Raw genomic sequence first — 21,233 nt, forward strand, 5'->3', positions numbered from 1 at the left:
AATTATCATACTTTCAAAATACAATTTAATGAAGAGAAACTATTCGATCAACCTTGAGATTAACTAAAAAGAAATTAAAAACCATCAAAAAATGGAGTGACGTCTCATTTAACCAATCAAAAGTTGACCTTCAAAGCTTTTCTCTGATTGGCTGACCCCTGACCCATGTTTGTCACCAGCACCTGCTGTTATTATCAGTGCTTGCCTTGAATTGCTAGCTTGTTTCTTTCGAGTTCTCAGGTAAATTAACGTGGGGAAAAGGGAATTATTGTCGAAAATTAAACAAATAAAACTCTGCTACAGCTTTATTGAACCAAGCAGTGGAAGGTTGCTGTGTTTTTCTTCTTCAATTAACTATCATTTTGGGTAAGTGGAGGCCTTTTGTCTTTCTATCATTAGAACGTGGCTACAATGTGCTGTTGTACCCCTCTTCGGTATCAGTATGTTTTACAAACTTTCCCCTCAATTTAAAACAATTCCCATGTATTTCCTCACTACATACTTTTTGGTATGCTTTTGTTGAAAAACGTCAAGAATCAAGACCCCCACTCATATATTTTGACGGCATTTTACGTGCCACGATCAGTCCAAATGTCGCGTTGTAGTGAGCTGAACTAAAACAACCTGAAAAGTAAGATCAAAACGTCATTTCTGAGAAGAATTAGATGGAGTCATAATTAAATAACGCAGGCAGGACGTTTAGAGTGTAGATGATTATTTTATGGCAAAGGTTGTGAAAAGTAGTTGTGTAAGTATCAAAGTTGGGGGGTGTAGATAAATAAATACATACAGTTATATATACATATATATAATATATGTATATATAGTATAATATAACATATATATAATTATATATATATATAAAATATATACAGTTAGTATACACAAGTTGAGTTCTGTACAGGTAGCAGGCTTTGTAACATTTATTTTCCAGGTATATCTGGGTGCTTTATTTTTGTTTAAAGTGGGGCGGGAATGCAGAATGACTTGCTCAGACACATTTCCAGCAATACAACGGTTGTTTCATTTCACACTTGGTTTGTCAGCAGGCATCCTACACACACACACACACGTTTGTATACAAATTTCAGAAAGTCCATTTTCCATAATATGGCGGCGTTAATCTCGGACACAGAGGAAATGGTGTAATAGTTTGGCATTTTTAGTGTCGGGGGGGCTTGTGATGTCGATTATGTTGAAGAGGACATAAATGAATGAAAGCCTGTCTGTGGAGGAGTGGGCGTTGGCCTCTGGCCATCAAATGCCCCCGTGGAGAAGCCTCTTCAGGATAGATGGCACCAATATTTTGGACGTAATCACCTCGACGCGAGTAAAGGTCGCCATTTGTAACAGACTCGCCGAGTGTCTCTGTGAAATTCACCAAGCGCAGTCCAACGCAAGGCCAAATCCTGACTTTTAGCACTTGAATCATTGCGGGCTGTAACCGTAGCCCGGCTGGCCTTCCATTTGTCATTTTTCACAGCTAAGACAGTGGAAGCACAAGTACTCGTGGAGAACAACAAGGAGAAAAAAAAAAGTCTTCAACGACTTTGAGGAGTCCCGTAAACGCCGCTGATGGCCTCCAGGACAAATGGTCAGAAGCTCTGCGGTGGGCCGCTCTCCATTTGGAAGGCAGAGGCATCGACATTTTTCTGTTTAATGACGTGCATGTCGAGCGCGACGCGACTCAAATGGTGTTTTAACGGCACGCTGTCACTTTGCAGGAGCCAGCGTGGAACAATTGGCCACCTGGGAAAATTAGGAGGAGGCGAGGACGCGACGAGGATGAGGAGGCGGAGGAGGAAGAGCTAAGCGGAGCTGAGGTGAGGACGGACTAATTGGGCAGAGAAGAATCCGTATCAAGGTGAACGACAACGCATACTTGTTAGCACAGCGCTACCTTGACCTGATTTTCATTTTTTTTTCTTCGTGACAAAGTGGAAAAAAAAAAAGAACATGTCACCCAGAACAGTGACTCCTATGCTAATATCTTTTGCCTTTGTCACACCTCAAACAATAAAAGAACAAAAACGAGACAGAGAAAAGGCTTTTAAATGGCAAAAAAAATCTATATTTATTGACATATATCTAGCCGACCTCGTAAACAACGTAACAAGACGAGATTATCACCTAATCTTCATTTTTCTACTCCAAAGCTGTGCTGATCTCAAGTCCAAAGTGATTCAACGGCAGCGATCTTACGCCATCCGTTCGTAGTCGGCCATGTTGGCCAACTCCACAGGCGAACGACATTTGACCCCGCAAACTTTTCTGAAGGCCCGACTCTCGAACGTTTCATTCCTTTTGGCACAAGCCACTGTTGTGCAGCCAGAAACTGAACCTGAAAATTCGCAACATGGATGGGTTTGAGCCGCGTCGCCATGGCAACAGAGAACTGAGGTCGGGAGAGGTTGCGCACTTAACCACATGACGAGATTCAGGTTTCCGCTGTCAGGCTCCCGCAACAATGTTTACCACAAGTGCTGTCATTTTGAACTCAACGTTGAATTTTATTCTATTTTTTTCTTGCCCCCCTCAAATAGAGAAAAAAAAACGGCATTGCCTTTCACCGCGGTTCTTTCTTGCCATATTCCAATGTTACAGTGGGTTTTTGTTTTTTCTTTAGTTGGTGAGTTCTTCTGAGGCTGCTTCATAGTCCAATGATTCCTCGATGATCAAACTGGTTGATTCATTTGACGATGGATTAGTTGTCAATCAATTGTGACGCCTTCAAACGCGCAAAGGCTGACTGTGTTTTCGTGAGCTCCGTTGCACTCTCTCTTGTTTGCAGCCATGTTGTTTGTGTGAGCATTAGGGGGATTCGCTTTCAACTACAGATGCTTCCCCCCCCCAAAAAAAATCATATAAAGAAATAAATAAAAGTCATCCGGACAAATAAATTCGATTAATGACCCAGCCCTTGGCGGTAGCATGATAATGAGTATTTAATGCAGCAATCTATAATGCTGTCAAAAGAGTCCAGTGAATAAGCAAAATAGGATTTTTTTTTTTTTGTCATCCGATTGTTAAAGTGTTTCAAATCAATGTCTTTACTTTCTGCCTCCGCTCTTAATAAAAGTCATTTGGCGCGGCGGGTCAGCCTGCCTGCGAGGCTGAAAGTGAGGAAAATGCGATAAAAGTGTCTTCCAATCTCGCCGGCCTTCATCCCCGCCGGCTGCGCTGCAATTTCCACGGGAGATGGGGAAACTTGGAAGCAGCCGAGGTGAGGCGCCGAGGCCCGCACTTTAAATGGAATAAATTACCGCGCGCATTCGCCCGCCCGGCTCCACGTTCCCCACACTACATTTGGCTCACGCCGGACGGCCGCACTGCAGTGCTTCCTATGATCCGACCTGGCCCGCGATGTACAATTCGACAACTTTTTGGCACCGGGCGAAGCCACAACGTCCTCCCTAAAATGCCGTTGCCGTTTCAGAGTTACCCGTTTTCCAGAAAGCACGCCGGTTGGCACTCGGCGCACTTTTGTGCCACAACGGGCTTGGCAGCTTTGAGGCACGCTGGCAGACAACCAGTGTAATTAACGGCCAGATGACGACGTCTCTTCGCTAATACAGAACCACATTTGGCCGTTTTAATGTTCGCGCGGCGCAGAGCAAAGGAATGCCCGCGCGTTATTGTTCGTCTCCGTTTGCATGCGTCGCTGCTCCATGTTTTGTAAAAGTAGCGCTTGTTGGAAGGGTTGTTATTGCTGTAACGCCTGTGCTAAATATTATTTCACTTTCTAACTTTTCTTTTTTTTTTTAAATTCAGTTGCTGCTGAGGAGCGACGCTAAAGATGCAGCAATCGTGAGTAACATTCTAAAAATTTCCCTTAGAAAGCACAAAAAAAAAGAAAAAAGTCCAGTGTTGCTATTTACGGCCTCTTGACTGTCGTATGCATTTTTAATGCCGCACTCATTTCAATGCTGCACGCGTTTATTGCAATGCAAATATGCCAACGTTGGACGGCGGCGGTGGCGTCGTCGTCTTCGGCCACGATCGCAGTCGCGTCGCGCGTGCCCCATGGTCGACTCTCGCTGGACCGCGTCGCAAGATCGTTCCACCCCTGGAGAAAGAAGTCAATACGGGAAAGCGGAGGATGATAAAAGGACATCGTTTATTAAAGCTCAGCCGGCTGGATTAAAGTTCTTGCATGTCATGAGATCAAAACTCTTGACTTAATTGAACTCTCATCCGACGGGCCGAATGAAAAGGTCTCCAGGTGGTGAGAAAACGTTTTCATTCACCTCATTTGTATTCAAGCAACTTGATGTTTCCCCTCTTTGGACTTAAAGATAGCAGTCCGTGGGGGTGGGGGGGGGGGTGAAGGTCAAACGAAGGAGGCCTTGTCAGTTATTCCGTGCGCCGCTTCGGCATCATGCTAATTCGGACATTTCTTTTGTTTCGCATGTCTTAAGCGTCGTCGTCGGAAGCCGAGTCCGCTTCCCGCTCGGTCCGTCTTTGTGTCACCGCCGGCAGTGGACAGTCAAGTGGACAATGCCGCGGCCGCCGAGATGCGAGTCCGGCTGGCTTGATCGTTGTACTCGAGTACAACTGCCAGCACGTACATTTGATTGACAGCCCAATTAGAGACGGCTCTGTTATTGAGGGACACGTAAAACCAGTCGCGCCCTGGTTGTCACTTAATGAAGGTAACGCGACGAGCGTATCTATTTGATTGACAGCTGAGTCAGGTGCCGTCTCCGCGGTCAATTGTCAGATAACTGGTGGGAGGCGTGCTCGAGAGCCGCCCGATGCTCATGATGTTCGGAACATAGGAGGCGGCCGCGCGAGCCGGCGAAAGCTCACTCCCCTCACACTCTTTCATTGTGTGAAAGGTGAAAATGGCGTCCAAAGTATTAAAGTCAGAAAGCCTCATCGACATATTTATGTGCACGCGCACCTTCCCTACCTGGGTACCGCGCGGCTTTTTTTTCCCCCCCAGAAGGCGTTTTGGCTTTGAAGCTGGCATGTGATGTAACGCCGTCTCATCCCGACATAATCCGCCTCTCGTCGAGGATGCTCCGCGAGTCTTCTGGCCTCCTTTTAGCGGAGGCTCGGGCTTTGCCGCGATTACAGGCGGGTTGGGGTTGCAGGCCGCGCTGCCGCAGTCTTAAAGCGGGATCAAAAGTGATTCCGGGAGTATTGCGAGGCTGTGATGGGAACAGCTGGGCGGAAAGCTTTCCCGCTTCGAGGTGAATTGAGGAGGGGCAAATGTTGAGAGGACTTGTTCCAGTTTCCACTCGCTTGCGTCACTTACAGTCTGTACGCGATTCCAACAGGTGTCCCGAAATATTTTTTGTAGCTGTGTCCCAAAATGTCCTCGTTTGATTTTCTTCCTCTCCCATCCTGTCTCTTATGTTACTTACTTGTTTTCACATTATCTGTTAAAAAAAAGCATTTCTATTATTTCAGTGAGGGATTGAAGCAAGTAAATGCTGAGGAGAACATTTTGTTATTAGAAGAAGGGGAAAAAAAAACGTTTAAAAGCTTGTTGGGTGTCAGGGGAAATTAAGCAAATCCCAGGAGCAGAAAAAATAAAAATTTTGTTGTCATTTGGAAATTGGATTTTTTTTTTTTTCTGGAAAAACAAAATATCACCGTGATGTCATGGAACGCGCCCAAAACAAAAACGGTGGCAGTAAACACCAACAACACTTGACCATCATTTATTTGCATTTTGATTCCATGCATAAATGCTGCATGAGGACAAAACATTCGGAACACGACAGTTTTGCCCCCCCCCCCAAAATTCTCATTCATGATCTTTTTTTGATTATTAATTTTTAAAATTAATCTTCTTATCTGATACACATCGTCAGCGCCTCCTCTACTCTCGTGAAGTGGAAGAGCGTTTCCCGATGTTGACTTCAGTAAAAACAAAACAAGTTTGTGTGTCTGTTGGCTGAATTAGCACGTTAGCGGTGCAGCGGGTTAATTGCCAGCATCTGCTGCTGAGCGTGCGCGTTCATGTGTGTGTGTGTGTGTGTGTGTTTAGCAGGAGCTAAACATTATTTTGCAGATGCAGGCACGCGGTCGTCACACAATGGGCGCCGTGCGTTTGCAATAAAAGGCAATGGCGTATTAGAGTCACATTCGGGTCAGTGACCCCGTGAGGAGAGTAACAGCAGTAGCATATAGGTTTCATGTTGGAATCATCATCATCGCTACAACAACGGCTGAGCTGGACTCATTAAAAATGCATTTATGCCCGCGCATGCTGCTGCTGCTGCTTTTTTGCGCATGGATGCTTGTGTTTTTCTTTGGAAACGTCACCAAAAAGTGCTTCTGCGACGGGTTTGGCCTCATCGCTTGTTTTATTGAGTGGAGAAATAATGTGAGTTTCTGAGTGGCGATAGCAGGGGAAGGCGGGAACGCGAACAAAATTCCCGTCGATTGACCTACGAGGACGTGAAATAGTTTGTGCCGAGGAATCGAACTCGAGGAATGTTTTGAATCGGGCACCTCGGGAAGATCAGCTCAGTTCCTTTCTTGTTGGAGATAAATTTGGGAGTCTCACGTCTTTAAAACGGCTGACAGTTCAATCAAAGCAAATCTATAAGGGGCCATTGCTCAGTCTAATAGAACATTGGTCCTTCGGCACCATCTTGTGGCATCTAGGGGAAATTACAGCTGTTTTTTGGAGTATGGGGACGTCACATTTTTAATGTTTATGGCAATGTTATAAATAGTTATGGATTACTGCGTTCTTATTTGACTCGAGCTACATTACGATCCAACGCAGGAATGATGAGGAGGAGGATTGGCATAGAAAAGTAAAACGATCATCTCTGGACTTTGTACAACTTACATGTGTTCTGTTTGTCTTTTTTTTTTTTTTTTTAGAAGGATTTAAAAAGGCGAAAGAAGATTGATCGGTCAGGTAATTCCCAAAGTATAAAAATATCGTCCATCCGGCATGCTTCCCTCTCCCGTCGACCGCTGATGATGAAATATTGACGGCGCCTCACGGCACGATTGCACCGAGTCGATGGAAAAAGGAGAACGAGGACACATGCACACACACGGTTGGGCTTCATCTCGGAGACAAGACAGTTGAGCTCGGCGCAGAATACCAAAGTTGAAGGAGGTATATTTTCTCGAAAATCCCCATTGGCCGCTTGCTACGCGGCGTCTCCATGGTAACCGGCTTTATCTACTACACCTGATCTGCTGCTGCTCTCAGGTGAATTACTGTGTGTGGGGAGGTGGGGGGGTGCAGCGGAGGAAGATTCTGATGAGGCTGAGGAAGATGCCAGGAATGAACCAATTAGAAACTCCGCCTCCTTGTTACCCTCTCCAAATGTCAGGAGGGTGCTTCAGTGTCCCGCAGCCGCTATATTACAGTTCGTTGCTCACACTGCCGCGTTGCAGATAGTTGAATACGGAGCCTGGAGTCTCGCCTCTGGCTCGTACGCCCAAGGTCCGTTGTAGAAGTTCCACGACTGGTGTCGCATAAAAGCAAATCCCGAGAGCGGTTCCGTGTGGTCGGTGGAGTCGCCTATCGGATGTCAAGAAATGCGAAAATGTGTCGAACGGCACTTAAAGGGACAGCGCGTCTTTTATTCCGTGTTGCATATTTTTCAACCATCACAAGCCACGATAACAAAGCGCTGCCAACAGTAAAGCGCCGTCACAGTGCTCAATAAATAAGTTAACTTATTAAATAAACTTCCTTCCGGCAGAGTTCAAGTCGAGAGGATGCGTTGAGCTGCCGTCGCCGTCTTCCTGTCGCATGCTGGGAAGCGGTCAGACCGCCGTTCTCACGCGGGAAGAGTCGGAGGCGACAAAGCGCAGGCGATTCGGCGGCCTCGGCGTTGAGGGCGGCGCGGGATGTGCTGAGCCGGGTGAGGGGCGGAGCTTCTGTTTGCTGGCGGGGCGGCTAGTGGGTTCGGCTCTTCCGGGCGGGGGCGGCGAAGTACCTGTGGCTGAAACAAATAAAATCGCTCAAAAAAAACGAAACGATTCCCTAAAATCAAAACTTTTAGTTGGAAACTTTTTCAATGTAAGATGTTTTCTTCAAATTACAACTCAATCCGTTGAACATTGCTTTTGTAGTTTGACTTTTTCACGGGAATGTTAACAGTATTCTGCCATATTTAACTTTTCTAGGTGCCATCTACACAGCTGAACATTGGAGCTTCCAAAAGTTGAGACCAGATCTTCCTCTGGCCTTCACTGACACCTGGCGGACACCGTAGGTACTGCATTCACTTACATTTCACTGCCAGACACTCATCATGCAACCTGTGCTTGCGTGTGCGGCGGGGTTAGAGAAGACATGCAACGTTGCGAGAAGGTGACGAGCGAAGGAAATGTCTTTGTGCAATCCGGCGTTTCGTTTGCTACAACAACAGGATTTTCATATAGCTCGCAGGGCATATGCTGAGGGGTGCGATGTGGTGCGGAGGAGTTGGCAAACCATACCAGGGCGTGTCGCTGAAGTACAGCACGAGTGTTTCCACTCCTGATAAGAAGCCGAGGTGAAGGTGAGGAAGCAACAGAGAGGACAGAGCAAGGCGAAAGGACAGAAGGAAGAATGGATCAGTGTTATCAAAACAGACTGAGGTGGAAGCAACAAACGTGCCCGAGACCCCTTTTTCCATCTTCATCTTGGCTTTTACATCAAATCAATTTTCCTCATTGCAATTAATTAGATTGATTTTAATGCGTTCCAATCCCCCTCTAAAATGTATAGATTTTTTGTTTTTAATAAAGAAAATTATTAATATATCAAAACCCATGCCCACATGAACATAATAAAAGGTCAAATAAATAAACAGGTATCGTAAACTATGATGGCTGTAGATACTGTCGTGTTTGGGCTGTGTGGCTTTAAGGGGCGTGTGGCCTGGAGTGACATTAAGAGCTGAAGTCAGTCAGCTTGGTTGATTAGTTATTCGTGTGAGTGTCTGGACATGAGTTGTGGCCTACAGCGGCTCCTTGTGAGTCATTTTGTGTTTATCCCATTTTATAGGGGTTGGGGGGGCGGGTCTTTGGAGGGGATGCCACTCACTTTTTCGAGCAAGGTGGGAGGGGATGCTGGGTTTGGGCCTACCCCCGTAAGGTCTGGAGCGTTGGTACTGCCACGGTGGCGAGAGGAAGGCGGAGGGAGGAAAAGCCTGTGGGAGGTGGGCAAAACAAAGATTAGGGGGCCAGGGGGGGTCATGATCAATTGTGCGTGTATGTGTGTGTGTGTGTACCGTGCGCTCACTCCAAGGCGTCTGCGAGGCGACGCTCTCGTTAGCTGGCTCCACCGCATTCGTCTGTGTGTGTCGCTCCGACCTGTCCGTTGAGCAGTGACACCTGCCGGTTGCCGGGGCGACGGCCTACGCACGCACACAAACATATAAATATATCAAAATAAAGGGTCAATGCTCAAAACCCGAAAATCCAAACCGACCAGCTGGAGGGTGAGCTCCGAGATGATCCGCTCTTTGCTCCTCAGGACCTCTTTGAGCTGCTGCACCTCCTGCAAGAGAGCCTCCACCTGCGCAAGCACAAAACCAGGTTGGGACCGGGCGCTCCAGCAACACGCCAAAGTCGCCAAAGTCTTCATTCCGAAAGGTAGTCGTTTGCTTTGCGCATGTCGAAGAGCGCGGTTGACCTGTGATTGTTCGCCCTCTTCGGGACTGAGCGTGTCGGTGGTCAGAGTGTCGTCGTCCGTGTCGTCGTCCTATATGAAATGAAATCGGTCATTCACTGTACTGTGGGTAGAACAATTAAAAACTCAAAATCCTAAAAGCATGACTTTAATACAAAACATTTCGTAAAATATTAGATATATAAAGTAATATTGCTCTCACCTGCAGCAAAAACCTTCGGAGGAGTTCCAGCTGCGAGCGGAGTGCGCCACAGTCGTCAGCCAGGTCCTCCATGTCCACACCGGGAGTCCTGAGGGCGGCGGAACTGCAAGGTAAAAAGTGATTCTGTCCATTACACTTTTCCTTATTGGGAAAAAAAAAAAAAAAAAATTATTTGATTTATTTGTTGATTTTAAAGAATAACAAGTGTTGCTGTGTCACCTTTGCGGAGAAAGATCCAAAGCGAGATCCGTGTCCACGCCGGTGTCGTCCTGCTCGTCGTAGCATCCCGCCTCCCTGACGGACGGCACCGCACAAGAATCTCTTGTTACCGCGGCAGCCAGAGTGGGCCCATCACCCCATCCATCGGGGGCGGGGAGAAGAGAAGAAAAAAAAAAAAGAAAGAATGTAACCGACCTGTCGTCACTGTGGACATCCTGTGTCCCCCAGCAGAGCTGCCGCCTCCTCCACTCAGCCATGCGGGACGTCCCGTCTCCATCTCCTGGGTGAGCAACACTGGCTAATTATTACGATTTTCAAAAAACAACCCCACATCAAAACACCCAATCAGAGGCTCCAAAATCCGACTTGCTGATTGCGTCGGATCAAGTCAACTGCTTAGTGTTGATGTTTGCGCACCGGTGTGGAGTGAAATGTCGTCAGGAAAGTCTCCGTCAAGCATGAGGTCGTCGTCGTCCAAATTGTCGTCATCCAAATTGTCGTCGTCCAAATCACAAGAGTCCACGTTGGTCAGGGCGTCCTGGGTGGGGGAGGAGACACACACACACACACACGCAAGAAAATCATGAGATTTTTCCACTGATTATTACAAAATATAACGAAAAGCGACATTTAGCCCGAGCATCTTACACTGCTGTTGACGTCAGAGTCAAAGCTGCCGACGCGCTGCACGTGCCCACAGTCCACCGAGGCGCGTGAGACGGCGCCCCCCAGTGGCTCCAGTCCCTCCTCGTCCCACATGTAGATGCCCCCGGAACCGCAGCTGTCTGACGGGGACAGGTCCAGGGACGAGCCACCCTGGTAGGTCAAATAAACCAAAAACAAAAAACAAAAAAAAGACAACCTCATTGTTAAAAAAATGAAGTTGGGGTAAGGGGTGCATGATTGATGAGAAATCTGTTTTAGTTTGTACCTGCTCGTGATCGTCAGATGGACTGGTCCTGCTGTGGTAGGAGAATCTGGTCAGATGGTTCGGTCCGTCATTGCCTGACGACAAACAAAACAGTTTCGAAGTGACTTTTAATCTACGCACTTTTTTTTTTTACACTCGCAGCCTGATGTGATGCGTGGATGGATAGAGAGGAAAATGACAGATTGACAGTCGAACTGACCGACGGGCGTCCCGTGGGTCCAGTCCAAAGTGCTGTCCAGGAAGTGCAGTTCCGTCGCCACACTAACGCCATTCCCCGCTACTTGCCCCTCACAGAAGCCGGAGCACGATCGGTCCAGACCAGAGTCGTCTTCGTCGTTCGTGGCGAGGACGAGCATGCCCATGCCTCCGTTTCCTAGGAGACGAAGAGACCCGTGAGGAGGTGCCGGTTGGCTACCGTCCGACCGGCGAGGCGTCGGTTCCTCACCCAGGTCGTCAAAGTCGTCCATGTATTCCTGACTGGCGCGGTTGTGGTCCACGGATGAGCCGGACGACAGGGACATGTCCTCCACCATCTCCCCCGGGACGGAAGGTTGCCCCTGGGAGGCTGCGGCTCCTACGGTGCGCTCTGGAAAACGGGCAACAACTTTTGGAAGGGGACTTTCAAGAAATCAATGAAGAATAACGGACCATATTTGATCTTACCTGGACTGCTTTCTGGCGTCCTTTCAGGGGTTTTGGCTCTCGCTTGGCTCACTTCTGCCACAACAGTCCGGGCATGCTTGGCGAGTGCCGGCCGCGAAAGCTTATAGCTGACGTTGTTAGCTTTGAGTGCCGGAAGGAGGGACTTCTTCACCCCGCCCGGACCAGCGGGACCCTCGAGGGGCCTGGCTTGGACCAAGGAGGTACTGGACTCTTTGTGACCCGGCTTGGTGCTGAGGGACAGGGTCGTGGCCGTGGCGGGCGCCTGTCGCCGGACCTCCAGGCTACGTGGGTGGAACCCGTCGCCTGTGGCGAGGCGCGAGGCCGGCACCGATCCGACGTTGCCTGTGGAGGGAGAGCGGGCAGCTGGCGGCAAAGAACCACATCCGGACCCGGGGCTGGAACTCAAAGTGGAACCTGAGTGAGTAGACCACTTAGGGGGTCGCAGTTTGGATCCGGAAAGATCGTGAAGGTTCTGTTTGGACCCAGTTAGCCTGGGTTTGGAAACAGGAAGTCTGTTTTTAGGGTCAGTAAGTCCAGTGGATTTAGGGACAGGAAGTCCATTGGATTTAGGGACAGGAAGTCCAGTTTTATGAACAGGAAATGATTTGTCCAGCATCTTTGGGTCCACTACAGACCTCTGCGCATCCTTGTCCCATTGGGCGATGTCATTGTGATGCGCTCCCTCTGTCACTTCCCCGCCTTTCCTCCATTTAGTGGAATCTTCAGCAGGCGTACGGATGGTTCCGATCCGCCTCGACGAAGGCGCCTGTTCGTTCGCGTTGCCGTTGCACACCGCGGGCCCGGGGTGGTGGTAGAAGCCGCCGGGGAGCCGCGCGGTGGGAAAGACGTGCGAAGCGGCCGCGGCGGTCGCCGTCGGGCTCGAACTTTTGGACCACGAGCCAAATTTAGGCAGTCTGGACACCGGGGTGGGCATGGCGGGGGCGGACATCAGACGACAACAACGTGATTCAGGAAGACGAGGAGCTGAGGGCCAAACAAAAGACGGCGATAAGATGTCGGCCTCTGTAAATTATTCACCACTTCACACCGCAGTGGGTGTGTTGGCACCATGAAAGATTTTTCCAGCATACGGTGACGCGTGATCTGCGATAGAAGAGAGACCAGAAAATAATTCCGCTTGAAACACACGTAAACTTATTTCAGCACAATGTAGCCCTGATTTAAGAGTGGAATTGGTTCCATGACCACACTCAAAAGTCAAAATTTCTTTCAACGTGCATGGTCTTTCTGCTGCTAACCTCGTCCACAAGGGGGCAGTACAATGCATAGAGAAACAAAATGGAAATTTCATGGTGAAACAAATGCCAGCTACAATGTAATAATCTGATTTGTTTTTTTGAAGAGGATAAAGAATCCATGCATGTGGGTGTTATACTTTGATTTGTCAGAAAAAGTCAACATTACCGAACGTCGTTTTAGTTGCGTCCAACGTTAGCACCTTTGTATTAATTTGAGTCAGGAAAAACCCTGTCACGTGACCAGCCCCGCTTCCACCGACAGAGTCGAGCTTTAGTGATACTTTCTGGTTGGCTGCCGCCTTGTGACACACGCCTCAGTGTGTTGTCTAAACACAAACGCATCATAAAACGGCCGCTGGTGTTAACTGTGGAACAGACACACCCGTGCGCACGCATGTAACAGCCCCAGGCGGGGGAGAGGCCACACCAGGCGCCCGGCGACGTTCCCTGAGGTTCCGTTTGTTGAGGATTCCGGTTTGAAAACGATGTCATCCTTTTCACTTTGGCTCAAACGAAACTTGGCCAAAAGGAAAAACAAAAACATGCTGACAAACTTTAAAAAACATCAATGTGAATCTTCAGCCTGATCGCATTAGCGTCATCGATACGGTTTGAATGTGATTTATTGCCTTGTTTAAAAATTTACTGTTTTCCTCTTTTCGATATGACCCATCGTCATTGAAGAATTTAAACTTTGCTTTTTTTCAACATTATAGAATATTTACTCTGATGTTTTACTCTCATTTAAAGAGAGTTAACTCTTGTTTAAATAGTTACTCTAAATAGTTTTTCCTTCAACATTGACAGCTCCCTAGTGTCCCCCTCCCCCCAGGTTAAGAGTCTGGGTGTCATCCTGGATAGCATGCTCACCTTCCACTCACATATCAACACCATCACCCGCACTGCTTATTTCCACCTCCGCAATATTACCAGACTTCGCCCTTCCCTCACCCCCCGCACCACTGCTATTCTTGTCCACAGTCTTGTCACATCCCGCCTTGATTACTGCAACGCTCTCCTCTTCGGCCTACCTCAAAAGTCCCTTCATAAAATCCAGCTGGTTCAAAACGCCTCTGCTCGCATCATCACAAAAACATCTTCCCAGCAGCACATCACCCCCGTTCTCCAACAGCTCCACTGGCTCCCTGTTCAACATCGCATCAATTACAAACTGCTTCTATATACATATATGGCCATCCACAACCTGGCCCCTCCTTACCTATCCGACCTTCTCCAGGTGCATATCCCCTCTCGCTCCCTCAGATCCTCGTCCTCCCTCCGCCTGTCAGTGCCCCCTGCCCGACTGAGCACCATGGGAGCCAGAGCCTTCAGTCACGCTGCTCCAAAGCTCTGGAACAACCTACCTCCGGACCTCCAAAACTGCACACCTCTTTCCACTTTCAAGTCCCGTCTAAAAACACACCTGTTCAGGATTGCCTACAACACATAGCTCTTCCATTTCTTATGTTTTTATGATTTTATGTCCTGTTTTTATATAATATCTCGTTTACTAATTTTTACATTTTATTTTCTTATTGTCTGTACAGTGTCCTTGGATGGCATGAAAGGCGCTTTTAAATAAAATGCATTATTATTATTATGATTATTATTAATATTTACTCCAATGTAATTGTTTAGCAATATTGAAAAAAAAATACTCTGATTTGAATATGAAACTGTTTCGATATTTAGCATTTTTCATGTTGGACCTTCAAATTGAACGCTTAGCATTCTTGAAAAAAAAAAAAGTCACTCGTTTAGAAATGATTTACGGGTAAGTACAAAATCAAAACACAAAATTTACCTGCACGGGCACAGAAAGTGTTCTGCAGAGCTGACGAGAAACTAAAATCCACTTTTAGATGGTCGCTAAGCCAAGCACGCATCGCGGCCAGCAGCTAACTGCCACCCGCTAGCCAACATCTGATCAACATCTGAGAGGGAGGAGGAACATGATAAGTGCCGCTTTTATCGAAGCTTCCTGAAGCTCCTCGGGGAGGAAAAGGAGTCATCTGATAGAAGGTGCACTTACATAAGTGCACCCGTAATCCACATGTGCGGGTTTGTTCCTGCTGCTGATGGGGGAGGGGGGGGGGCAGCAAAATGCTGACTCAAAACATGCAAGTGCGGGAGGACAGTGGCACCGTAACTAGGCGTTAGCATGACGTTGCGTCGCTAAGGTGACATCACAGCTAAGGGTGAAGGACACTTGGGGAGTTAGATAGGAATGTTCAACAAATCAATCAGATCGAACTATTATATTACCCAATGCTGCCTCACACATTTTCATTTGTGTCTCTCTCACCCCCCCCCCCCCTACCCCCGCCCCCTTCCTCAGTGAGATCACATGGTTCCTGCTCAGCATCCATCAACAATGTCTTCATGCTCTATTTGTCCGGCCAGCCAGCTGAAAACAATCCAAAGGCGGCCGGCTCGCAGGCCGAATGCATCCAGTTGTGGCTGCGCTGGCGCTTTCCATGACGGCGCCAAGGAAAGTGGGAGGAGCTTCCGGGTCCAGCCGGTATGACGACCACGATATCCCCCACCACACCTGTCCGCGTGAGCAAGCGCCTTTCAAGCCTTTACACGATGGTACCTCCATATGTCGAAAACTCGAGCTCAAAGGTGTTCTGATAAGTGGATGAAGCTATCGGAATGTGATTGGACGAACGAATCGAGGGGCGAGGGCGGGCGAGGCCGCCGCGGCATGGACAGCGGGGAGTGCGTATGGCCGGTGAAAGTCCACACAGCGCGTTGAAAACAATGATGTCATAGTTTCAAGGATGTCGAGTCAACAATCAACACCTTCACATGCATGACAAAAATCTGCTCGATTTTTTAATTTTTTATTTTTTTTGCCCTCTTACACAGGGGCTGTCGTTCCTGAATCCCCATGAACAAAGCTCACAAATTGACGCACCCACCCTGCGCCAAAAATCTTTAGAATTCCCTCGATATGACAAGATGGCGGCAAAGCACTCCTTTTGTCTAAATTAAAAAAAAAAAAAAAGAAAATGCCAATTTGTACCAATTTGGAAGGTGGGAATGGGCGAAAGACTTCCAAGTAACGACTCGGCGACACGAATGTTACCGTCATGGCAACCTGGCATCGGACAACTTCTCTGTTGTACTCGGAAGGATTCAATAGCGGAGGGGTGTGGGTGGGGGGGGGTCTTCTTTTTGTGGAACCCCGCGAGCAGCGTCACTGATGCAAAACAAAGACACTCTGTCTCCTCACAGCGCCGGAGGTCCAAACATCTCGCTTCGGTGGACACGGGGTAAAGGTTCTACAACAAGGAACCGCCTGACCCCCGTCCACTTCCTGTTTACTTCGGAGGCTCACTCGCTTGCGTTTCATTGAATTACACTCAGACGATGCCGCCATACATTATTTTAATAGCACGTCTTATTTTCCAAAAAATGATTTGCTAGTCATTACACGTTACATCATAAATGATGCATCAAGTCAAGCTTAATATCAGGGAATGTTTTCCCTCCCCTTGTCTATTATTGGTTTGCGTGACTAATATTAAAGTTTAGTCACAGTCACATATGAAAAGCCTAAAATTGCATCAGAGTTTTGAAATAAATGCAATAACAGTGTGGCTGTCTCAAATGACTTTGGCCAATTAAAGGCAACATCTCTCATCATGTTCACACACACGTCGGTTGAAACCGGTTCCAATGCAAAGCATCACAAAGCATTGTTTGTGCTTTTAATTAGATTATGTCTTTAAGGAAGCGTTTAACATAATAATGGGTGTTGTCAAACGTCTGCGCCCATGCAGAACTCCGTTGGCGTTTTGGTCACTTTATAGACCCAGGGAATGAAGCCGGTTCTGATCCATCACTTGTATTTGATTTTCTGTTTGTTTGTTTTTTGAGATGCTTAACATACACCATGTCAACATTGCCACGAGGAAGCTTTTCTTGAGTCTTTGAGTGTTGTCAAACCTGATTGCCATGTACTCTAGTTCAGAAGCCCATCGGCTTTTGGACCAGTTGAATTAAGGCCCCCCTCTCTCAGCCCGTCGGACGAAACCGATTCTGAACCACATCATCACCTCCATGCCTTTCACTTGCATTATGTTTTGAAATGTAAGACTTGGCAAAAAACGATGTGATCACTGGTTAGAAGATGCTCCTTGTCTTGAGAACTCCCCATTCAGAACCCGTTTGACTATTTGGCCCAATTAAAGGTTCCTCGCCGCTTGAGTGCATTGGAGCCTATCAAGCGTGACATGTACCAGATGATCCTTGTGATGGATGCGCTTCCTTATAATCGCCACGTATGTCGATCGTCATGCATTTACAGTATATTTATGTTGCAAATCATTTTGTAAGCGTTGTGTGTGAGAGAGACGGGCGAGGGTGGGGGACTCACCTGTGGTGGGCAGGCAGCACCGGGCGTGAAAATGCGGAAATGGCGACGCGGAGGACGACGAGATCTTCTTGCTTCCTTCCTGAGCGTGCAGCCCTCTGACGTCACTCCTCGGCGGTGTTCCGTGACGAGGACAAAGCAGGTGAATTTGCGGCGGATGCCGTCGGGTTTCATTTCACGGAGGCCTGACGTCACATCGCTGCCCAGCTGCCTGCTGAATCATTCACGCACGCGCAGGCTCACACTAGTGCGCATGCCCGCTGAACATCTGACAGTGTCGTCAGCCGAGAGAACAGGACGCAGGGCTTGCCGGTGCCGGAAGTGGCGGCATTTCATATTAAAAGCTAACGCAACGAAGGGGACTTGGAGTCCTTCTCAAACTTTTTAAACCGAGTGAAACGTCAGAAAAATACTCTCCGTCCAATTGCCACCATCATGACCAACGTTAAAATGCAAATGCGTAGTTGTTATCAAAGACCAGACAAATGTATAATATGTAGTATGGGATTTAATTTCGATTCGTCACGCTGAGTTATGTGCATTGTGGATCAGTATCACCTACTTGTGGTCAACTTCAATTGCTTCATGACTCGCTCTGTACTTCTGTATTCATGTCCTAAAAGTGTATTTTGTTCGAGTGGCTTTGTTAAGTGTGTCTGTGTGCATTACATCTACTTCAGCGACAGCTTCTGAAGAGAAGATACTTTATATATCCTTCTTAACGACATCATTAATATCCAAACGCAGTGTCAGTGTGAGTTTGATGCAAAATGCTTTAGAGGAAGTAGTGATGACCTTCAGGTGGTGTGCTGTGTTGCTCTGTCCACACGGGGGCAGCATCGGGCAGGGCTCGATGGGTTGTTTTTTTTTTTTGTTCCCCAACAGCCATAAAGAGGGACTGAGAAAATAGAGTCTCTGTATTTTTTGTAATGTGATATGAAATGCTGGAGTGGCGTCAAAGGGCCCTACACGAATTTCTCGTGGGGCTATGGCACGGGCGAGCGCCGTTTACTGTCCTGCACCACTTCGTCAACAGTTAAAGTCACCGACCTGACGAACGGATTGCAAATAACACTCGGATGAGATTCGGTGCTCTGCAATTTGTCATCCGCGAATGCGTGTGAGGGAAAATGTAAAACACGCGTGGAGGGGCGGGAGTGGTGTTGGGTTGGGGAGCCCTAACGTGGGGGCGCACCGAGCCTCACAGCAGCAGCCACCGATGGCACAGACGAGCAAGCCATGGCCAGCTGGGACGCGCGCAGCCAGTGGCCAGCGACCACGGCGGGCGAAGCGTCGTGGGAGCGGGGCCACGACGCCCCCACGGGCGCCCCCGGAGACGTGAGTTTTGCTCGCGCGCTGACCGGCTTCGTCTTGTGCGCCCTGATCGTGTCCACGCTGCTGGGGAACACGCTGGTGTGCGCCGCCGTGGTCAAATTCCGCCACCTGCGCTCCAAAGTCACCAACTCGTTCGTCATCTCGCTGGCCGTGTCCGACCTGTTCGTGGCCGTTCTGGTCATGCCCTGGCGCGCCGTGTCCGAGGTGGCCGGCGCGTGGCTCTTCGGCCGCTTCTGCGACACCTGGGTGGCCTTCGACATCATGTGCTCCACGGCGTCCATCCTCAACCTGTGCATCATCAGCATGGACCGCTACTGGGCCATCTCCAGCCCCTTCCGCTACGAGCGCAAGATGACGCGCCGCTTCGCCTTCGTCATGATCGGCGTGGCGTGGACGCTATCCATCCTCATCTCCTTCATCCCCGTGCAGCTCAACTGGCACCGAGACGCGCGCGCCCTCAACGCCACGGGCGCCACCGCGGATCAGCGACGTCAGCCACAGGACGACTGCAACGCCAGCCTGAACCGCACGTACGCCATCGCCTCGTCGCTCATTAGCTTCTACATCCCCGTACTCATCATGGTGGGCACGTACACGCGTATCTTCCGCATCGCGCAGACGCAAATCCGTCGGATCTCCTCGCTGGAGCGCGCGCCCGCCGCCGCGCCGGCCCCGCGCGCGCGGGCCTCGGCGCAGGACGAGAGCGCGCTGAAAAGTTCTTTCAAGCGGGAGACCAAAGTGCTGAAGACGCTGTCCATCATCATGGGGGTGTTCGTCTTCTGCTGGCTGCCCTTCTTCGTGCTCAACTGCGTGGTGCCCTTCTGCCAGGCCGCGGATGCGCCCGGCGCGCCGCCCTGCGTCAGCGACACCACCTTCAGCATCTTCGTGTGGTTCGGCTGGGCCAACTCGTCGCTCAACCCGGTCATTTATGCCTTCAACGCCGACTTCCGCAAGGCCTTCTCCACCATCCTGGGCTGCAACCGCCTGTGCGCCAGCTCGGCCGTGGAGGCCGTGGACTTCAGCAATGAGCTGGTGTCCTACCACCACGACACCACGCTGCACAAGGAGGCCGCCGCCGTCCCGCCTGCCGGCCCCCAGCGCGACTTTGACCAAGTGTCGCTGGTGTCCGACGATTCTCGGAACCCTGCCGACCCCCTGCTGGCTGCCGCCCTGCAGAGTCGCTGCGAGGCCGACATCTCGCTGGATGTGACGCCCTTCGGTGACCCATATGCCGACCCCTACGCCGTCCCAGGTCACGTACAGGACATGTGAGGATTCGTTGCAACCAAGCTTCATTGACGATTTCCATGTACTCATTTTTTTGAATCAGAGATTCAAGTACATTTTTCTAGATTACTTTTTTTTTTCCCGCTGCTTCCGAATCTGCCTTTTTTTTTTCCTTTTGTCATCTTTCCATAATAACAATAATGCGATAACAACAATATATAATAAATGTAGTCCTCCTGAAGAATTGTTTGTTTGTTTTAAAGTGTTTGTTGAACACGTTTTGCGGCTCGCAACCGACCAGCGACAAGCCCATGAAAGCGGCACCGAAGATGAAAGTGAAAGCGTTGAAGGCCTGCGGGCGGCTGGCCTGCCTGACCTTTGACCCTCTCCCTCCCTCCTCTCACGTGTGTATGTGGACACAACTGTGTGTGTGGATGTGCGTCTTCCTTTTTATATGCCTCAAAAGCTTGCTTGTGTCCTTTCAAAGTGACTTTGAGACACACACACACACACACACACACACACACACACACACACTTAGGCTTTGTTTTCTTTTGGTGTGATTGTAACGAGCTGCAGTCTTGCAACTTGTGACTTGATGTTCGAGGCGAGCGGGAACAGGTGCACTTCGTGAGTGCGGCGCAGGTGCGCGCGATGGCGGCTGACGAGTGGTGTGAGCAGTATTTAAGCAGGAAGCATCTCCTGCCATTCATGCACAAGCTTCCCGTCTCGTCTCCTGTTGCGCAGAGGGTTTTGGACATGGGGCCAGGACTCGCTGCAAGGTAATTTGGCTTCTTTTGCGAATTCTCACAAGCCTTTTTGAGTTGTGCCTTTTGCACGAGATGTCAGAATGCAGAAATCACCTCTTTCCATTCATGAAGAGTTTTGTTAATATCGTACATGGTTACCTTTGGATATTTAACATGCCGCTCTGCATCAAGCAAGTTCTCAAAACTGCTACTTGTCACTACTGCTGGCATAGATGAATGACCACTTGTTGGCTTTTATTTCCTCCAGCAATTTGAGAACGTTGCTCATGTTATGCAGACGTTTGACTTGTTTGTATCATGCAGGTTTTCTTGGATCTGCTTGCTGTTATTCAGCAATGCTGCAAATGTCCCTGTGCAACACAAGTGTAAGTGCCCAATCAAATGTGACTTATAGTTCAAAACTTGCTGCAGTATCAGATTTTTATAGATTTTTTTTTTCCTTCCCTGCAGACCACCCCAGGCCTCTTTACAAGCCAAGTGCTGGGCCTGCCCCGCCACCTGAAGGCCTGCGCCCATCCCTCATGACCCTGCAGAAGCAACATTCAAAAGTGTACTCTGCAGTCCAGGATTCCGACCCCACGCCTGAAAGCCAGTCCCCATCCAGCCCCTCAACTCCAGGTGTGGTGTCCTCGGGCTTTGCAA

General features: G+C 48.9%; 2 protein-coding genes across 13 annotated transcripts; one reads left to right on the top strand and one right to left on the bottom strand.

Annotated features, from left to right (window-relative positions):
* Window positions 1-7,542: 7,542 nt before the first annotated feature.
* On the bottom strand, window positions 7,543-17,527 carry LOC147190057 (uncharacterized). Of its 12 annotated transcripts, none has more exons than XM_086137814.1 (16): window positions 14,683-14,866; window positions 11,620-12,603; window positions 11,402-11,542; window positions 11,156-11,329; window positions 10,957-11,030; window positions 10,674-10,841; window positions 10,443-10,563; window positions 10,221-10,305; window positions 10,026-10,100; window positions 9,807-9,909; window positions 9,608-9,676; window positions 9,404-9,490; window positions 9,204-9,329; window positions 9,017-9,122; window positions 8,428-8,467; window positions 7,543-7,922 (listed from the first exon to the last, which is right to left on the bottom strand). In XM_086137814.1, the coding sequence occupies exons 1-16, from the start codon at window positions 14,762-14,764 to the stop codon at window positions 7,883-7,885; spliced, it is 2,475 nt and encodes an 824-aa protein (XP_085993940.1). In that variant the 5' UTR covers window positions 14,765-14,866; the 3' UTR covers window positions 7,543-7,882. The 12 variants fall into 12 exon arrangements, 10 of the variants coding, with proteins under 10 accessions (XP_085993940.1, XP_085993939.1, XP_085993945.1 ...); XM_086137813.1 differs by having other exon boundaries at window positions 7,543-7,928; window positions 14,683-14,865; XM_086137819.1 differs by lacking the exons at window positions 8,428-8,467; window positions 14,683-14,866 and adding exons at window positions 13,910-14,023; window positions 14,098-14,205 and having other exon boundaries at window positions 7,543-7,928.
* Window positions 17,528-18,424: 897 nt separating this feature from the next.
* On the top strand, window positions 18,425-19,946 carry LOC147190058 (D(1)-like dopamine receptor). The gene has a single exon (XM_086137832.1). It carries the CDS (start codon window positions 18,499-18,501, stop codon window positions 19,864-19,866), a length of 1,368 nt encoding a protein of 455 aa, XP_085993958.1. The 5' UTR covers window positions 18,425-18,498; the 3' UTR covers window positions 19,867-19,946.
* The last annotated feature ends 1,287 nt before the right edge of the window (window positions 19,947-21,233 follow it).

Source organism: Hippocampus guttulatus, chromosome 19 (assembly GCF_054856545.1).
Source record: "Hippocampus guttulatus isolate MCC_2025c chromosome 19, RoL_Hgut_1.0, whole genome shotgun sequence".
Classification (NCBI taxonomy): Eukaryota; Metazoa; Chordata; class Actinopteri; order Syngnathiformes; family Syngnathidae; genus Hippocampus; species Hippocampus guttulatus.

What these genes read in the sequence shown, in the direction of transcription:
- LOC147190057 (XM_086137811.1), bottom strand. Translation starts at nt 14,764, where the DNA reads ATGCGTGCTTGGCTTAGCGACCATCTAAAAGTGGATTTTAGTTTCTCG. An exon ending in CATCTGACGATCACGAGCAG is followed by an intron (nt 10,842 to 10,956) that starts GTACAAACTAAA and finishes TTGACCTACCAG; the next exon opens with GGTGGCTCGTCCCTGGACCT. An exon ending in CGACATTTCACTCCACACCG is followed by an intron (nt 10,306 to 10,442) that starts GTGCGCAAACAT and finishes TTGCTCACCCAG; the next exon opens with GAGATGGAGACGGGACGTCC.
- LOC147190058 (XM_086137832.1), top strand. Translation starts at nt 18,499, where the DNA reads ATGGCCAGCTGGGACGCGCGCAGCCAGTGGCCAGCGACCACGGCGGGC.